General features: G+C 39.7%; 1 protein-coding gene across 3 annotated transcripts in view; it reads right to left on the reverse strand.

Annotated features, from left to right (window-relative positions):
- LOC126779877 (nuclear pore complex protein Nup98-Nup96) overlaps window positions 1-18,301 on the reverse strand; it is a 47,908-nt gene that overhangs the window by 18,080 nt on the left and 11,527 nt on the right. For all 3 annotated transcript variants that reach the window (XM_050504006.1, XM_050504007.1, XM_050504008.1), the window contains exons 12-29: window positions 17,915-18,037; window positions 15,965-16,096; window positions 15,366-15,471; window positions 14,705-14,817; window positions 14,028-14,161; window positions 13,211-13,347; window positions 12,389-12,519; window positions 10,277-10,310; window positions 9,583-9,665; window positions 8,558-8,600; window positions 8,156-8,280; window positions 6,454-6,561; window positions 5,561-5,680; window positions 4,624-4,774; window positions 3,721-3,823; window positions 3,294-3,408; window positions 2,346-2,525; window positions 1,389-1,451 (exon numbers count right to left, since the gene is read on the reverse strand). In XM_050504006.1, the coding sequence (XP_050359963.1) occupies window positions 1,389-1,451; window positions 2,346-2,525; window positions 3,294-3,408; window positions 3,721-3,823; window positions 4,624-4,774; window positions 5,561-5,680; window positions 6,454-6,561; window positions 8,156-8,280; window positions 8,558-8,600; window positions 9,583-9,665; window positions 10,277-10,310; window positions 12,389-12,519; window positions 13,211-13,347; window positions 14,028-14,161; window positions 14,705-14,817; window positions 15,366-15,471; window positions 15,965-16,096; window positions 17,915-18,037 (2,001 nt within the window). The remainder of the gene's footprint in view (window positions 1-1,388; window positions 1,452-2,345; window positions 2,526-3,293; window positions 3,409-3,720; window positions 3,824-4,623; window positions 4,775-5,560; window positions 5,681-6,453; window positions 6,562-8,155; window positions 8,281-8,557; window positions 8,601-9,582; window positions 9,666-10,276; window positions 10,311-12,388; window positions 12,520-13,210; window positions 13,348-14,027; window positions 14,162-14,704; window positions 14,818-15,365; window positions 15,472-15,964; window positions 16,097-17,914; window positions 18,038-18,301) is intronic.

An 18,301-nucleotide genomic window follows, 5' to 3' on the forward strand; every position in this document is an offset into this window, starting at 1 on the left:
GTTGTAATAACGTGTCAATGTCACACTGCTGGGCTAATGGTTCGTCTCCTTTCGATAAGGTTTCGAGCGTGATACATTAACCTTCGCCTTAAACATATTTTATATTAACCTGCCTTAGGTTAATATAAAATATGTTTAAGGCGAAGATCAAAATATACTTCAATCAAGTGCTGTCCGAATCATCATTTCATAAGATTCATTCAAATTCAAACGACCCACTGTTTCTGACTGTGGTTTCTACCGGATGAAACTGAATGAAACTCATTTCATTATATACGTAAAACAATTCAATTATTAAACATATATATATATATATATACACACATATATTCTTTGACCCGTTATGACGGTTAGTTTTCTGGCATGGTATATGGTCACCATCGCCCATACATATCAGCACTGTAGGATATCAACTATTACACACACAGCATCAACGATTCCTTAGAACGTCAATACACACTGGTGGTAGGGCTTTGTGCAAGCTCGTCTGGGTAGGTACCACCTACTCATCAGATATTCTACCGCAAAACAGCAATACTTGATATTGTTGTGTTTCGGTTTGAAGGGTGAGTGAGCCAGTGTAATAACAGGCACAAGGGACATAAAATCTTAGTTCCCAAGGTTGGTGGCGCATTGGCTATAAGCGATGGTTGACATTTCTTACAATGCCAATGTCTAAGGGCGTTTGGTGACCACTTACCATCAGGTCGCCCACATGCTCGTCCACCTTCCTATTCTATAAAAAAAAAAAAAAACGCTACTAACATTATTACGAACTAAGATGTTATGTCACTCGTGTCTGTAGACACACTGGCTCACTCACCCTTCAAACCGAAACACAACTATGTGGTACTACATAGACGGCCTTGCATAAAAACCTACCACGAAGTAAAGTGTAACAGTGTTGTGTTATATATAGAGATGTATTAATCGAGAACTGTTTGCAGTGTAATACAGCAGAGATAGTAGCGAATCGCATGGAATATGTAAATATAAGGTTTGTCTATCATTACTCCTACTATTTAATACTGCCTCGTTGGTCTAGTGGCTAGATTTAAGGCCGCTGACCCGGAGGTTCTGGGTTTAAATACCAGGTCGAGCCAATAAAATGTTATTTGGTTTTTCTGTCGAAAATTCTCAGTAGCAGCTCAGAGTCTGGAAGTTGGAAGTGTGTACACCCGTTTTCCTCGGAATGCAAGTAAAACCGTTGGTCCTGCACCTGAACTCTTTCTGAGAGTTAGGGGATAGAGAGTGCACCTGTGTTTGCGCACACACTCGTGCACTATAATATCTCCTGCGCAGTTGGCTCATCTCTCTTGAGATTGGCCGCCGTGGCCGAAATCGGTCATTATAATTATTAATATAGTATAAAAGGGACGTCTACTCACCATTATTATCTTGATAGAAGCTCGGCGCTTCCGAATTATCCTCAGTCGCGTCCATTTCGAACACTGAAAGATATATTATAAAAAAGTAAATTACATTATTACAATCCTTATTATTATTAAACTAATACGCTCTCACGTCAAAAAAACCGAAATGGCCTAGTGGTTAGAACGTGTGAATCTTAACCGACGATCGTGGGTTCAAGCCCGGCCAAGCACCACTGAATTTTTATGTGCTTAATTTGTGTTTATAATTCATCTCGTGCTTGACGGTGAAGGAAAACATCGTGAGGAAACCTGCATATGTTTAATTTCATTGAAATTCCGCCATATGTGTATTCTACCAACCCACATCGGAGCAGCATGGTGGAATAAGCTCCAAACCTTCTCCTCAAAAAGGGAGAGGAGGCCTTAGCCCAGCATTGGGACATTAACAGGCTGTTACTGTACTGCTCTCGCGTTTTAACATACACATTGCCCGTGATATTGAAGAGGGCATAGAGTACCTATCACTTCCCCCACCTCCTTAAGTAGAAAAGAAGAAGTTATTCCTCCATTACATGTGACAAATATTCATCCGGCATATGAAGTCGGTCGGTCGGAAGACGGAAGTATCTAGGTGGTAGGGCTTTGTGCAAGCTCGTTTGGGGAGGTACCATCCACTCATCAGACATTCTACCGCTAAATAGCATTAATTAGTATTGTTGCGTTTCAATTTGAAGGTGAGCCAGTTTAACTACAGACACAAGGGACATAACATATTAGTACCCAACATTGGCGATGTACGGAATGGTTAATATTTCTTACATCGCCAATGTCTATGGGCGGTGGTGACCATATAACATCAGGTGACCCATTTGCCCATCCGCCTACGCATCCTATAAAAAAGGGTTCCATCTATCTTCACCTTTTTTTTAATTAAACGCGATTTCAACGATATATTAAAAGAAATGAAATTACCTCTAGAAGCACCGTTCATTAAATTGAGCGAACTCTGTTGCATAGCGAACATCTCGTCGGAGGGACCGAGACCGCCAAGGCCCCCGAGGCCGCCGAGGGATCCTAAGCCCCCGATACCACCGAGACCGACCACACCCACGCCACTCGAAGCCGTCGATACTGGAACTGGTAGTTTTTGTGCTGAAATCAGACATTTAAGAACTTTAGTACTCATAAAGAACCTTACAGTTCACTTATACAATGAGCAATACATATTCAACATTAAACATATGTACAGCGGTAAAATCTGTGGCAGTACAAGTACTTGTATATATATAATATATGCTTAATTCGTTTAGTAACATTAAAATTAAAAAAAATATGTACATATTAATTTTTATTCATATATGTTTATCCTTATAAATGGTTTTCGACTCTACCTAAGTTTTACTGGTGGTAGAGCTTTGTGCGAGCTCGTCTGGGTAGGTACCTCCCACTCATCAGATATTCTACCGCAAAACAGCAGTACTTGGTATTGTTGTGATCCGGTTTGAAGGGTGAGTGAGCCAGTGTAATTACACACACAAGGGACATAACATCTTAGTTCCCAAGGTTGGTAACGCATTGGCGAAGTAAACGATGGTTAACATTTCTTACAATGCCAATGTCTATGAGCGTTGGTGACCACTTACAATCAGGTCACCCACATGCTCGTCCGCCTTCCTATTCTATAAAAAAAAAACCATACGGCGCATAGGTGACAGATGTTATGTGTGAATTTATTCAAATATGACGACGATTGTTAAAGATGTCGGAAAAAAATCACTTCGAATGACGTTGAGTCTTACTGGCGTGCGTAGCGCAAACAAAAGGAATCATAATATTATATATTACGATATATTTTATGGAGGTCATACCCGTGCGGAGCCGGGACGGGTAGCTATCGTATCGTGTACCGTGTATACGTACCGGGTGCAGCAGATTTCTGTAGATTCTGATTGACAAGCTGCCGTTTCAACACGTCCGGCGTGATGTCGTCGTCTTCGTCTGAATCGGTGAGACCGTATTTACTGAAATGTTCGACCTGTAATTAAAGAGCACGGGATATCATATGAGTCAGTCGATGGTCCCTTGGGAGTCGGGATAGATTTTTTTTTTAAACAATAAGCAGGCAGTCGCAACATATGTGCCACCTGATGGTAAGCGGTCACCATTACTCATAAGCATTGGCAATTTAATAAATATTAATTATTATAACCATTTTTTATATTGACTCCAACCTTGGTAACTAAGATGTTTTAACACCTCGTTTTTGTAGTTACACTAGCGGTGATGACCACTAAACATCAGGTGGTCAGTGATGGTGATGAGGTAAATATATATAAATACAACTCACACGAAACACCCAGCTCCCCGTTTGAGGTCTGTACTCGATGAACTTCGTATCGTGCTTGTCGCATACGCGCCGTAACTTACCCTCGTAGTCCATCTTCAGTAACCTGTTCAAAGCATATTCATTTAGAAACAAATTTCACTTACACGTTTAAAAACAAAATATAATCAGCAATTCCAATTTTAATTAAATAATTAATATCCGTTTTTACCCCTCCCAATTAAGCGTAAAGCATACGTTAGGAGTGGGGATAACAATAGCTCAAGGGTTTAAGGGGTTTCAAATACCAATCCTGCGATTTTTACATAACTAGGCCCATTGGCATAATTAGGCAAACCATTGCGCTAATGACGCTTTCAATCAAGTATAATCAATAAAATTAGTGTTAGTTTCACGTTATCATATAAGTACACAGAGTAACAAACACATGTCCACTCCCCTCAAAAGCGAAGCTGACAGGCACACAGTAGTTCTCGAGTTTACCTTAGTTTACAAACATTAGATTTACATATTCCAAATGATTTGCTGTAATTATTTTTTAGTATAGGTAGAACGGTACGACGAGCATATGGGCCACCTGATGGTATGTGATCACCAACGCCCATATAAATTAGTTTTATATAATAATGTCCTCCAGACCGATTTCGGCCACGGCGGCCAATCTCAAGAGAGATTAGCCAACTGCGCAGGAGATATTATAGTGCACGAGTGTGTGCGCAAACACAGGTGCACTCTCTATTCCCTCACTCTCATAATCCGATGGGACGGCAATCCGATACGACCGGAAAGATTTCATGCGCAGGACCAACGGCTTCGGGAGCGTACACACTTTCAACTTCCAGACTCTTGGCTGCTATATATATATTTTATGCACACAAACATCGGCTCTAAAGAACATTCACTCACCTGTCCGGTTCGGTGACCGGTCTCTTCTCGGTCTTGTCGCGCGGCCAGACCCGCTCCAGCGTGATGACCGCTCGTCTGTTGAGCCCCTCCCCCACAGGCGGCTTGTGTTCATCATCCGGGTAGATTATCACCTCCTTGTTTAGGAAGTGAACTGAAAATTGTATCGTTTTAGAGCTGACGTCACAATCGTTAAGACAGTGAAAGTTATGTTCTTCTTATTATAATTATCATGCCGAGATGACTCAGGGGTTTGAACGCATAAATCTTAACCACACCACTGAATTTTCATGTGCTTAATTTGTGTTTATAATTCATCTCGTGCTTGACGGTGAAGGAAAACCTGCATGTGTCTAATTTCATTGAAATTATGCCACATGTGCATTGGAGCAGCGTGATGGAATAAGCTCCAAACCTTCTCCTCTAAAAGGGAGAGGAAGCCTTAGCCCAGCAGTGGGACATTAACAGACTGTTACTATTATAATTATAACTGTTTCGATAGCCGTGGCTAACTAAAAGAGCGCAGGTCCCCTAGATCCAGGGTTCAAATTACATTTACTTTATTTATAAAAGGTAAGGTTGGGAACACAGAAATTATGTCAATTGTGCCTGTAACTACACAAGCTTACTCACTCTTCAGACCAGAACGCAACAACCACCCAGATGGACCAAAAGCAGAACAGATGAATGAGTGGTGCCAGCACAGAATAAAGATAATCATCAAGTTTATCTCACACCTGCCCCCCCCCCTCCCCCATACACACGTGAGGAAACTAGTATATACTATAAAAAGGAACGCAAAACAAAAAATCTATAATTCGGATTTTTATTTAAGAGTGTGGCAAACTACTGTCTACCACCGCCCATAGACACCTGCAACATCTTGGCTAGCAGGTGCATTGCCGGCCTTTGAAATGAGTACGCTCCTCGATGAACTCACCGAGGGCATCCAGGTCCATCCCGGCTACGTCGATCTCGCAGTCGAAGTACACGTTCCCGTAGTTCTGGCGTCCAATCGTCAAGTGCGGGACGACACACGAGCCGTCCGATCGCATGTACTCTGAAAAAACAAACAATACAATCACATATCGGCCTTTTTTTTTGTTATTTAAGTTAGGGATTGTTTTTTTTATGTTTTTCATCAATTAGACAATTTTTTATTTGAATGTTAGGTTAGCGTATAATTGATATATATGTCGCGGATTCAAATGGATTGCCATTTTAATGGCCGTCAATGTCGTCCGACATGTTGATTTTATTAAATCAGTCAGTGCGCACGTCTGGCGCTGGCGCTGTCCTGAGAGCCAGAGACCAAGAGGGTCGCTCGACAAAACGATCACACGCGCTACTGACATACTCCTTTATATTTTATATTTTCATCAGTCGGCTACATAATAAAATAGGCACCCGTCTTATATTTTTCACACTTGACGTCTGACAACCGACCAACCTACATGACATACATCAAGTTGTGTGGTGTTGCTATTCTAATAAAATAAGTGATGTCGCTTAAATATATTATTAAATTATATAATATTTTTATATAAGCAATAAGATAATGTTTTTTCTTAATATATAACGTTGGCTTCCTAATTAATAAAATAACTATTTACCCTCAATAATTAAGCGTAAAGCTTGTGTCTGGAGAGGGGAGAATAACTTGAGGTTTTAACATCGTAACCAGGCCGCTATAGAGGCCTAAATATCGAATCGAATTAAAAATAATAGTATTATGATATGTCGATTATATCTAAACGAACCGGCCAGTAACTCAGTAGTTTTTTTATATAAAAATTTATATAATCCAGTCCAGTTCGATTTGTCAGTACATACTAGTAATCTCCTCCAACGACGGTATAGTGTAGTATCCAGGCCTCGTCAGCTTCACGCCGGCTGGGTGCGGTGGCAGCTCCCGCGTCGGGACGTTCTCCTCCTCGGAAACTGTAAACGAATGTGTCATTGTATTAATTGAACGAACGAATGAATGAACGAATGCATAATTTTCGTATGATAACCTTTATATAACATATTAGATTTTTTTTAAATCGATAATAAATATTTAAAAATATATTCGCCTGTCAGCAGCTTGTTATTGTTGTGTTCCGGTTTGAAGGGTGAGTGAGCCAGTATAATTACAGGCACAAGGGACATAACGTCTTAGTTCCCAATGTTGGTGGCGCATTGGCGACGTAAGTGATGGTTAATAATTCTTCCTGCGCCAATGTCTATGGGCGGTAGTGAACACTCACCATCAGGTAATTTGCTAGTCAGCCTTCCTATTTTTGATAAAAAAAAAATTAATCAACATTTTTGAATATTTATATATCCTACATAAACACTTTGTCCTCAAAAGGGAGAGGAGGCCTTAGCCCAGCAGTGGGACATTGACAGGCTGTTACTTTACTGACTTTACATAAACACTAACTAATATACTACAAATTACAAACAAAAAACCTACATCAATGTATTACAATAATTTAAGATAAATACGACCATACTTATAACAATTGTTTAGCGAGTGACCAGTTAAACGATACTCTGTCTTCTTCTTTCGAATGTCAAATCAATAATGACAGAAAGAGACAACACAGTGTTTAACGGAACAGCTACAAAGATTTTATAAGTAAGAGTGTCAATAAATAGATTACCAAAATTTTAATTTACTTTAAATTAAATAACTAATACTAATTACATACATTGCTCTGATTTTGTTGTCTCAATATTACAGAACTAAAATATATATGCCATCTCATTCTGATAGCGTGGATTAAACAAAGATAGCAATACAGTCCTTGAATACAACAAAATCGAAACAAACTTTCATATACTTAGTAAATAGATTTAAGACCGTAAACGCCTTTAATTTGATGGGCAATTTTCTCGCATTTCGAACACCCGGGCAATTTGCCCCATCGATGACAGCAGAAATGGAGATCAGCCGTCGTACCTTCCAGGGAGGGAGGGGGGATTGAATGTTAAGTGGTGAATTGACGACTGCCTCGTTGGTCTAGTGGCGAGATATAAAGCCGCTGACCCAAAAGGTCCTGGTCTCAAATCCCATGTCGGGCTAATAATAAAAACATATTGGGTTTTTCTATCGAAAATTCTCAATAGCAGCCCGGAGTCTGAAGTTGGAAGTGTGTACATTTTTGCGCCTAGGAAAGCACGTGCCAACATGACCGAACTCGGTCAGGAGGGCGTCATCATTAATCCGAACACAAAACATGATCAATAGCGACCAATCACAAATGCCACAGAGCTTACAAGAGCGTAAAAATTCGAACAGCCTCTTGATCAGTAGGACCAACCCACTAGCCTAGCTTATAATACAACGGATTCCTGGATTCAAAACCAAGAATGGAATAAATCTCAGTATTAGACAAGCTTCAAAGTTAGTAATACACTCCCGTGCCTCTGAAAACACGTATGCCATTTGGGTTTGCGCCTGAACTCTTTCCTATCGGATTATAAGAGCGAGGGGATAGAGAGTACATCTGTATTTGCAGTAGACTGTAACCAGGTCGAGCCGCCTCACCAGACAACGTGTCGATGTTCTCCTTGTCCTCGGTGCGGTCGGGCCGGACGCCCAGCTCGCGGACGGAGTTCTCCGCCGACTCGGGGTTCGGCACCAGCGGCTTCCTCAGTGGTTTCGTTGTTAACCTATTCATTTAAACGAATTAACATATATATGTTATAAAGTATCTCTTGTGATTTTGTATGTATATAATTCCAATTAAAGATGGAGTAGATATAAGCAAACCCTAGATTTACATAATATTTTACTTGATGGTAGGGTTTTGTGCAAGCTCATTGGGTAGGTACCACCCACTCATATGTTCTATCACCAAACAGCAATATTAAATATTGTAGTGTTTTGATTGGAAGTGCAAGTAAACCATTGTACAGATATAATTAAAGAAAAATTAAAATAACTCACCAACTCGCTCTCCTCTCGGGCACCTGCGCTGGTAACTCTTTATCTGAAATAATATAATGTATACAAATATATAAAACTGATGTGTATGTCTGTTACTTCGAAATAACTCTCCTTTGAAGTTATTATAGCTATTTGCGAGTTAAAATACGAAAACATTTAATTTTATTTAAGAGCCCCGTTGATGACATATAATTTATATATGTATAAATCAAAAAGGCATTATATTATGTACGTTAAAATGGCAGATTTTAAAGGATATCCGTCACAAGCTGAATTACACTTAATTAATCAATAAACCCGGGTAAGCACCACTGAATTTTCATGTGCTTAATTTGTGTTTATAATTCATCTCGTGCTTGACGGTGAAGGAAAACATCGTGAGGAAACCTGTATTTGTTTAATTTCATTAAAATTCTGCCACATGTGTATTCTACCAACCCGCATTAGAGCAGCGTGGTGGAATAAGCTCCAAACCTTCTCCTCAAAAAGGAGAGGAGGTCTTAGCCCAGCAGTGGGACATTAACAGGCTGTTATTGTTGTTGTAATCAATAAACGACTATTTAAAGACACATCACACGATTGACTCCATTATGTAAACAATAAATTATCTACAACTCGACCAATGACGTCACATGAATTCAAGTTTAAAGTCGTTTATTTCTTCTTTCCTTAACTACTGCCATCGGAATATCTTATGGAAAACGAGAGAATCTTAACCGATAACAGCGGGTTCGACCCAGGGCAAGCCTGGGTCACCACTGTATTTTATAGCGCCTAATTTGTGTTTATATTTCATCTCGTGTTAGCGGTGACGGAAAACATCGTAAGGAAACTGCAGGTGTATGATTTCAATGAAATTTTATTACATGTGTATTCCACCAATCCGCATTGGAGCAGCGTGGTGGAATAAGCTACAAACCTTCTCCCCAAAAAAAAGGAGGCTTTAGCCGAGCTGTGGGACATTCACAGGCTTCTACTGTATACCTATTTTTTTTATAAATTATATAATACATGATAAATCTTACCCAAGTTGGGGTATAGCCTCGGAGACGATTCACCGGATTCCCGCCTCTTCCCTTTCTCTGACCAGGTTTGGGACGAGTCAAGCCTGCAATCGAAATTATCATTATTGGTGGCGGGGCTTGGTGTACATGTCCCATGGGTTATTCCTTACACCGTTGGTTGCATGGAAGTGATCGCTATGTAGCTATAAGGTCGCCAAAGTTGTATGCTACTCTTATTTAGGTTGTTTTTTCTTTGTGGTGGTGTACAATCATTTTCCATTCCGTAATTATGTTTATATAGCATGACTATTCTTAAGCTTTTGATTTTTTTTTTTGCATTTGTCTTTTTTTTCCTTGTGAGTGTGCAATAAAGTTATTTAATAATAATATCCTGGGACATTATTCACACACGGCCATCTGATCCCAAACTAAGCGGAGCTCGTACTATGGAAACCAGACAACTGATATACTACATATACTACTTTTCTTTTGTAAATACATACTTATATAGATAATTACACCCAGACTCGGGGCAAACAGACATGTTCATGCACACAAAGTCTATCCTGGGTGAGAATCGAACTCACAACCTTCGGCGTGAAAGGCAAGTATTTACCAACCACGCCACAGGCCCGTCAAATATATGATACAATCAAAAATCCCTCTCTATTTAACACATACATCTATGTTAATATATATATAAAAATAAACTCACCAACTGCCGTGTCTCTCGGAATTCGAGTCTACATCTGAAAAAAAAAGTACGAATTAAATTTTGTATAATGGCGTATGTTACTATTCGGTAGCGATAGATGGCGTTGACTGTCACATTCCTGAATCGTACCGTCTGCATTCTAGAGGTGTAAAAGTAACGAAAAAAAGCGTACCCGTATGAACACGTTATTATAACGATTAGTACTCGTTATTATAGTATCGTTATGTTACTCGTTACTTCTCATGAAAAATTCGGATTTACTATTTTGAAAATTTTACCTTTGAGCTTATGTTACATCACAGTAACATCGCAATCCATTGTGCATCAATTATAATGAAAAAGCAACAAATATGTGTCGAAAATTATTTCTTGATAATAATATTTAAATTACATTTTCACCATAAATCAACATAAAAAATATAAATACCAACCAATAATCAATTCAATCTCATCAGAGCGGCTCTATTATAATATCTCTTTTAGGATAAGAACAAACAAAACGTAATAAAAAACAAAAACAAACATATTTATAATTTGTAAAGAATACTTTTTTACCTTGTTTCCGTTCTAATCTAAAACTTTGTCTAACACACACAATACCTTTAATAAACAGTAAAAAACTTAGACGACGAATTTCCAAATTATACTTCACTTAATGAACAAACATCGCTCTTTGTAACGTACGTTTTTAAATTCACCGAATATACACGCGCATGCGTAAAACATACGATCAGCAAACGTTTCCTGTACACACATCGACAGTACTTGCGTAAGCTGAAGCAGTGTAGATACCCATACTACATAAAAATGCGAGTAACGAAATATATTTGCGTCGTACGTTTCGTTACTCGGTACTATGTAGATGTATTTTTTTAAATATATAAACTAGCGCTCGACTGTTATCACACCTGATGGAAAGTGATGATACAGTCTGAGATGGAGCGCGCTTGCCTAGAAGATGCCTATTCACTCTAGACTTGAAGGTACCCACATTGTAGGTGGTGGGGAAAACGGAGGTCGAGAGGGTATTCCAGATCTTAGCGGTGCGTATCAGAAACGAGGAAGCAAATCGTTTCGTACGTATCTTAGATACATCAACTACGCACGGGTGCAGATTATATTATGATTAGAACGCGTGAATCTTAACCGATGATCGTGGGTTCAAACCCGGGCAAGCACCACTGAATTTTCATGTGCTTAATTTGTGTTTATAATTCATCTCGTGCTTGACGGTGAAGGAAAACATCGTGAGGAAACCTGCATGTGTCTGATTTCATTGAAATACTGCCACCACATGTGTATTCTACCAACCCGCATTGGAGCAGCGTGGTGGAATAAGCTCCAAACCTTCTCCTCAAAAGGGAGAGGAGGCCTTGGCCCAGCAGTGGGATATTAACAGGCTGTTACTGTTATATTATATAATGCTACAGGTCAATTAGTTTCGCTACTGAGTATATATTCCAACCACATGTCGAGTAAAGACGAATAAACAACAATGGCCTTGAATTGACGTTTAAATTGTCTGTGATATTCATTGTGGATTCGCGAGAAAATGACCTCCTTAATGTCAACGAAGTTGTAATCGGAACTTTTGAAGTTAAATTAAAGTGTATATAAATAGTTATGTGTAGTGTTGTGTTATATATATTAAGGTTTTATATATAAGGTACTATTACCCTATTCCAGTCGAAGAAGGTAAAGAAATTATCTTAAAGTGATAAAATAAATTAAAGTTGTGCGAACAGAGGAATGCTCTTCCTTAGTTTCATTTGCGGTTTGATCGCTCGATACCTGTGTTATCATAACCCAAGTCGGGCCAATAAAATGTTATCGGATTTTTCTGTCGAAAATTCTCAGAAGCAACTCAAGAGTCTGAAAGTTGAAAGTGTGTACACTTGTGTACACTCCTGTTTTCCTCGGAAAGCACGTAAAATCATTGGTCCTGCGCCTGAACTCTTTCTGAGAGTTAGGGAATAGAGAGGGCGCCTGTGTTTACGCACACACTTGTGCACTATATGTCCTACGCAGTTGCTTAATCTATCTTGAGATTCGCCGCCGTGACCAATCGTTCAGGAGTACATCACTATTATAAAATGGTGAAGTTGTACTTACTGTTGTTTTCAATATTTCTCTGTTTCATCATCTCCCTCTCCGCTCGCTGAGAACCGCGATCATCTTTGGGATCTTGATTTTCTCTCGTCTCTTGATTATTTACTTCCTGTCTCGATGCATCCTCGATTGATCTGGAATGTATCACAATATAAATGTCCCACTGTTGGGCAATGATGTCCACTCTTGAGGAGTATAGAGCCAATACCACTATGCTGCTTTAACGTAGCTCCATAGTTTCATACAGCAAATGCAGGTAGGGTTGAGATAATGTCAGTATAACTAGAGGCACAAGGGACATAATACCTTAGTTTCCAAGATTTGTGGTGCACTGGTGATGTAAGGAATGATTAATATTCCTTACAGCATCAGTATATAGGCGGTGATATTGGTAATACCAGGCTTCTAAGTACGAAATAAAATATATCATAAGGTCATAAAACAAGTTTGCACTTTAAATATTAATGTGCAAGTCTGGGCAGGTAAAGAAATAATATTGTTAGTTTGAAGGATGAGTGAGTCAGTGTAATTACAGGGTCAAGGGACACAACGTCTTAGTTTCCAAGGTTGGTGGCGCATTGGCGATGTAAGCGATGGTTAACATTTCTTACAATGTCTATGGGCGTTGGTGACCACTTACCATCAGGTGGCCCATTGCTCGTCTACCTATAAAAAAAAATAATGTTGATGGGCGCTGGTGGACCACTCACTATCAGGTACATTTGAAAGTCAGCCGGACTGCCAGGCTGATTTTCTCATTTTTAACTCTGATACAGGCGGACATTTTGAGTAAATAATTATTATAAAAACTATTTAGGTATTTACCTGCTGTTTTCCTGCCTATCAACATCTTCCTCGGGACGAGTGTTCGGTCTGAGAACCAAACGTTTCCGACTTGGCTTCAAGCTCAACTTATCTTCCAAACTAGCGTCCGATTCTTCTAGACCATCGAAGAGCGACTTCTGGAAACATTTAATAAAAATATATTAGCAAAATCATTAAATATAAGATAAAATTATTACACCAAGCATCAACTTCACCAAGTTAATACTCAATTCTGCTTAAACTGCCTCGTTGGTCTAGTTGCTTGATGTAAGGCTGCAGACCCGGATGTCCTGGAGTCAATTCCCAGGTCGGGCCAATAAACAGTTATTGGATTTTTCTGTCAGAAAATTCTTAGTAGCAGTCCGGAGTCTGGAAGTTGCACTTCCGTGCCTCGGAAAGCGCGTAAAGCCGTTGGTCTTGCGCCTGAACTGTTTCCGGTTGTGTCGGATTGCCGTTCCATCGGATTATGAGATTTAGGGAATAGAGAGTGCACCTATGTTTGCGCACACACTCGTGCACCATAATATCTCCTGCGCAGTTGGCTAATCTCTCTTGAGATTGGCCGCCGTGGCCGAAATCGTTCTGGAGGACATTATATTTGTGTTGTTACTCAATTCCATTACCAATAACTAAAACTCATATTATTATTTTTTAAATATATGTGTGTATGTATGTATGTATGTGTGTGTATGTGTGTGTGTGTGTGTGTGTGTGTGTGTGTGTGTGTGTGTGTGTGTGTGTGTGTGTCTGTGTGTGTGTGTGTGTGTGTGTGTGTGTGTGTGTGTGTGTGTGTGTGTGTGTGTGCGCGCGCGCGTACCCGGTCGTGCGCGACGGGGCGCGGCGCGAGCGCGAGGCGCGAGGGCGGCGAGGCCACGCGGTAGTGCGCGCCCTGCAGCGCCGCCTTCACGCACGCGGGGTTCGTGGCCTTCAGCGCGTCCTCGGACGAGCGCGCTGCGGAACGAAACGATAACAGCGTAACCGTTGGAGACTTGCGGTTCACAACAACCATGAAACTTGGCACATATATATAATAATTTTTCATAGACGGTTTTTATGCTATACACTTTGTTGCAACTAGCCACGAGATGGCGCACTTTATCTTTAAGCCGTTCAGCAAATAACCATGACAATATATACAGGCGGGATTTAGCAATACATTTCCTTAGTAAGTTACTAATAACGTATAAAATTATCCATTTTAAATGTTATCAGCCGCCAGTAAGAGTTCTTATTCTTACTTCTTAGTAACTATGCTAAATTCCAAGCGAATTAAATCTAATTAAAATTAAATCAATAATTTCATGGTATTTCGCTTATATACATATATTATATATATAGAGGTGAGTTACCAGCTAAGTGTAAATCGCGAAAATTCTGAGATCTTAATTCATTTTTTCAAATATCTCAAGACTCCTTTAAACTCAAGAAAATCCAAAACAAAACCACAATGTATTTAAATATTATTTGTTACAATATATATATATGTATCCTCACAATTGTCGGGAAGCAGGTCCTTGAAGAGCGGCGTGTCACCGTAGGGCCGCGCCGCCAGCGACAGGATCTGCTCGTGCACGTTGCCCGCCGCGGACGCGCCCACCAGCCCGCCGCTGGAATTTACATTTTATACTGATAAATATAATATAATAATTAATAATACCGTAACAAATTAAACGATTTTCATTTCTATGAATATGAATACATTTATTTTATTTCTCCATAAATGTGCAGTATCATGTATGCGTATATCATGCCGTTACTCCTGATTTGCCGTCCATTATGAATGTGATAGAGAGAATGTGCATCTGTGTTTGCACACAAACTAACACGCTTTTATAATAATAATATTCTGGGACAACTAAGCAGAGCTCGTACTATGAAAACTAGACAACTGATATACTGTATATACTACTTTTCTTTTGTAAATACATACTTATATAGATAATTACACTCAGACTCAGGACAAACAGACATGTTCATGCACACAAATGTCTGTCCTGGGTGGGAATCGAACCCACAACCTTCGGCGTGAAAGGCAAGTATCTACCAATCATACCAACCGACCCGTTATAATATCAACTGTATAGTTAGCCAGTCTCCCTTGCCGGGCTTCGCACGACAATCGAGTATTTTTTAAGTGAGGTAGTTTCGAACTCACCCTAGAGTGGAGTTGTTGGCGTGGAGCTGTCCCAGGCCGAGCGTGTTCCCGCCCAGCGCGGACGAGTTCCCGAACAGGCCGCCGCCCCCCAGCCCCGAGTCCAGCCCTGCAACAGAACACCGCCGTCAACATCGAGGTAAAATTTGTCATACAATTTCATCGACTCCAAAATTTAACACTATTGTTTTTAAATAAATCAATTAAATTTAACCATTTTTTTATTGATATTCTTAGATAGCCTTTGAAAATTTTAAAACAACATTTTAAACGAATTCAATTAAATTTAACCTTTTTTGTTGATGTTCGTTGATAGCTTTGTTGAAACTGATTTTGTTTTTAAAACAACTGTTAATGTCGTTAATTTAAAATAATAATGATATTTATATATAAGATTATTTTAAGTATTTCAGAATATATATAGTCAAAGTCAAAAGTCAAAAATCTTATTCAATATAGCTTGCTTATTGATTGCAGCTACTTGCTTATTGATTGTCATAAATCTACCACCTTTTTAGTAACGGCATATATACACCGTTACCAAAAACGTCGCACTGAAATTCGACCTTAAAGCTTTTATAATAAGGATCAAAGTGTATCACCGGTCCGGAAGGTGTTGTTCTGCGCTGGCGTCTGGAACATGGAGCCGGTGCCCATACCGCCGAGCGAGCCGAACGCGGGCGTGGTGGGCTTCGTTTGGAAAGCCGTGCCCAGCCCGCCGCCCAGACCGGTTCCTGAAACGAATCATATATTTGGGAAATACATTAGGTAACTAGTAACAGCCTGCTGATATCATTCGAGTTTGTACCGAGGAAGTGCTATTTATTCATTTTTATAATATAGGCGCACTGGTGGTAGGGCTTTGTGCAACACTGGTGGTAGGTACAACTCACTCATCAGATATTCTACCGCAAAACAGCAGTACTTGGTATTGTTGTGTTCCGGTTTGAAGGGTGAGTGAGCCAGTGTAATTACAGGCACAAGGGACATAACATCTTAGTTCCCAAGGTTGGTGACGCATTGGTGATGTAGGCGATGGTTAACATTTCTTACAATGTCTATGGGCGTTGGTGACCACTTACCATCAGGTGGCCCATTGCTCGTCCGCCTTTTTTTATAGTATAGGAAGGAAGGAAGGAAACTTACATACATACACCTCAAATAGTTCAACATAAAGAGTCTTAAGTTTTGCAAATTTATTTGCGAAAATATCAATGCCCGACTTGTTCTTTAGAGTTATATTGTGGTTACCAAATAAAATCGATTAGGAATGTAATTATGCTATGCTAATTGTTGACGGGACGACGTAAAAGTAGCAGGTTCGATCCTGACCTTGAGCTATTCTCGTCCCCACTCCTAACACGAGCTGTACGCTTAATTGGTGCGATAAATAGGAATTTTATTTATTTATTTATTAATCCTTTATTGCACACAATTTACAAACATTTAATAACACATAATAGCAAGTAGAACATTTAGTATGCAAAGGCGGCCTCATCGCTTATAGTGATCTCTTCCAGGCAACCTCTGTAAAGAGAAATGTTTATGTTTTTTTTGCCAGAATCACTACCGTAACAGCCTGTGAATGTCCCACTGCTGGGCTAAAGGCCTCCTCTCCTCTTTTTGAGGAGAAGGTTTGAAGCTTATTCCACCACGCTGCTCCAATGCGGGTTGGTGGAATACACATGTGGCAGAATTTCAGTGAAATTAGACACATGCAGGTTTCCTCACGATGTTTTCCTTCACCGTAAAGCACGAGATGAATTATAATCGCAAATTAAGCACATGAAAATTCAGTGGTGCTTGCCCGGGTTTGAACCCACGATCATCGGTTAGGATTCCCGCGTTCTTACCACTGAGCCATCTCAGCCTTAAAAAACTGTATTTGTCATTAATATCCTTATCGTAATTTTTTTGTTGTTCTGCTTTTTAAATTACTTGTTAATACTTTATTTTATATACTTTAATACTTGCTAAATAACTCGTTCTGGTTAGGTTCACTCCATGTTTCAATGTTAAAGTGGAAACTTTGTTGGCTTATGTGAGACTTATTTCGTTATCAAATGTTTATGTGTTATGTTTCCCAAATAAATAAATAAAATTAATATATTAAAAATGGGCCAGTAGTATTATTTTCTGATACGGAATCTCACCGACGACTGCGGGTTCAAATCCGGCAATGGGACACATACAGGCTATTACTACTTTAGGATTATTTTAATAAAAAATATATTGTTAGGAATGTCTTTCGACGGGGCGTGGCCTAGCGGCTCGACTTAATCACGTGATAATCATCGTGGGGGGGACTGGCCCTGCCGAGCTCGTCTGCCGGCCAGACTGGTTTTGGACACTTCTGCTTGGACTCTCGGTTGGGGCGGACATCTCATAAATAATATTTCAGTTGCTCAGTTTTGATTCCTTTGTTCTATTTGTGTGTGTAAATTGTACGTGTCCATATGAGTTTACTTTATTGTTGTATAGTTGTATTGATTTATCTCTTTTTTAAAAAACCTATTTCTATCCTGATTTCTAATAATATATATATTTCTCACCTAGCGTTGGTTGCGTGTTGAACGCGAACGTAGCCTGCGTAGTCGGAGGTTTACCGAACGTCGAGCCACCGAAGAGACTCGAACCCGTTGTGTTCGTCCCGAAGCCGGGCGTCGCGCCAAACGCTAGTCACGAAAAACAATTTGAGCTTCACCAAATGATATATGACCTGATGCTAAAAGATCAAAAGTACATTTAATAATATCCTAGTACATTATTCACACACGGCCATCTGATCCCAAACTAAGCCAGACAACTGATATACTATATATCCTACTTTTCTTTTGTAAATACATACTTATGTAGATAATTACACCCGGACTCTGGACAAACAGACATGTTCATGCAATGAAAAGTATCTACCAACCATGCGAACCCAATTTATGAGT

This window comes from Nymphalis io, chromosome 30 (assembly GCF_905147045.1).
Source record: "Nymphalis io chromosome 30, ilAglIoxx1.1, whole genome shotgun sequence".
NCBI classification, from domain to species: Eukaryota; Metazoa; Arthropoda; class Insecta; order Lepidoptera; family Nymphalidae; genus Nymphalis; species Nymphalis io.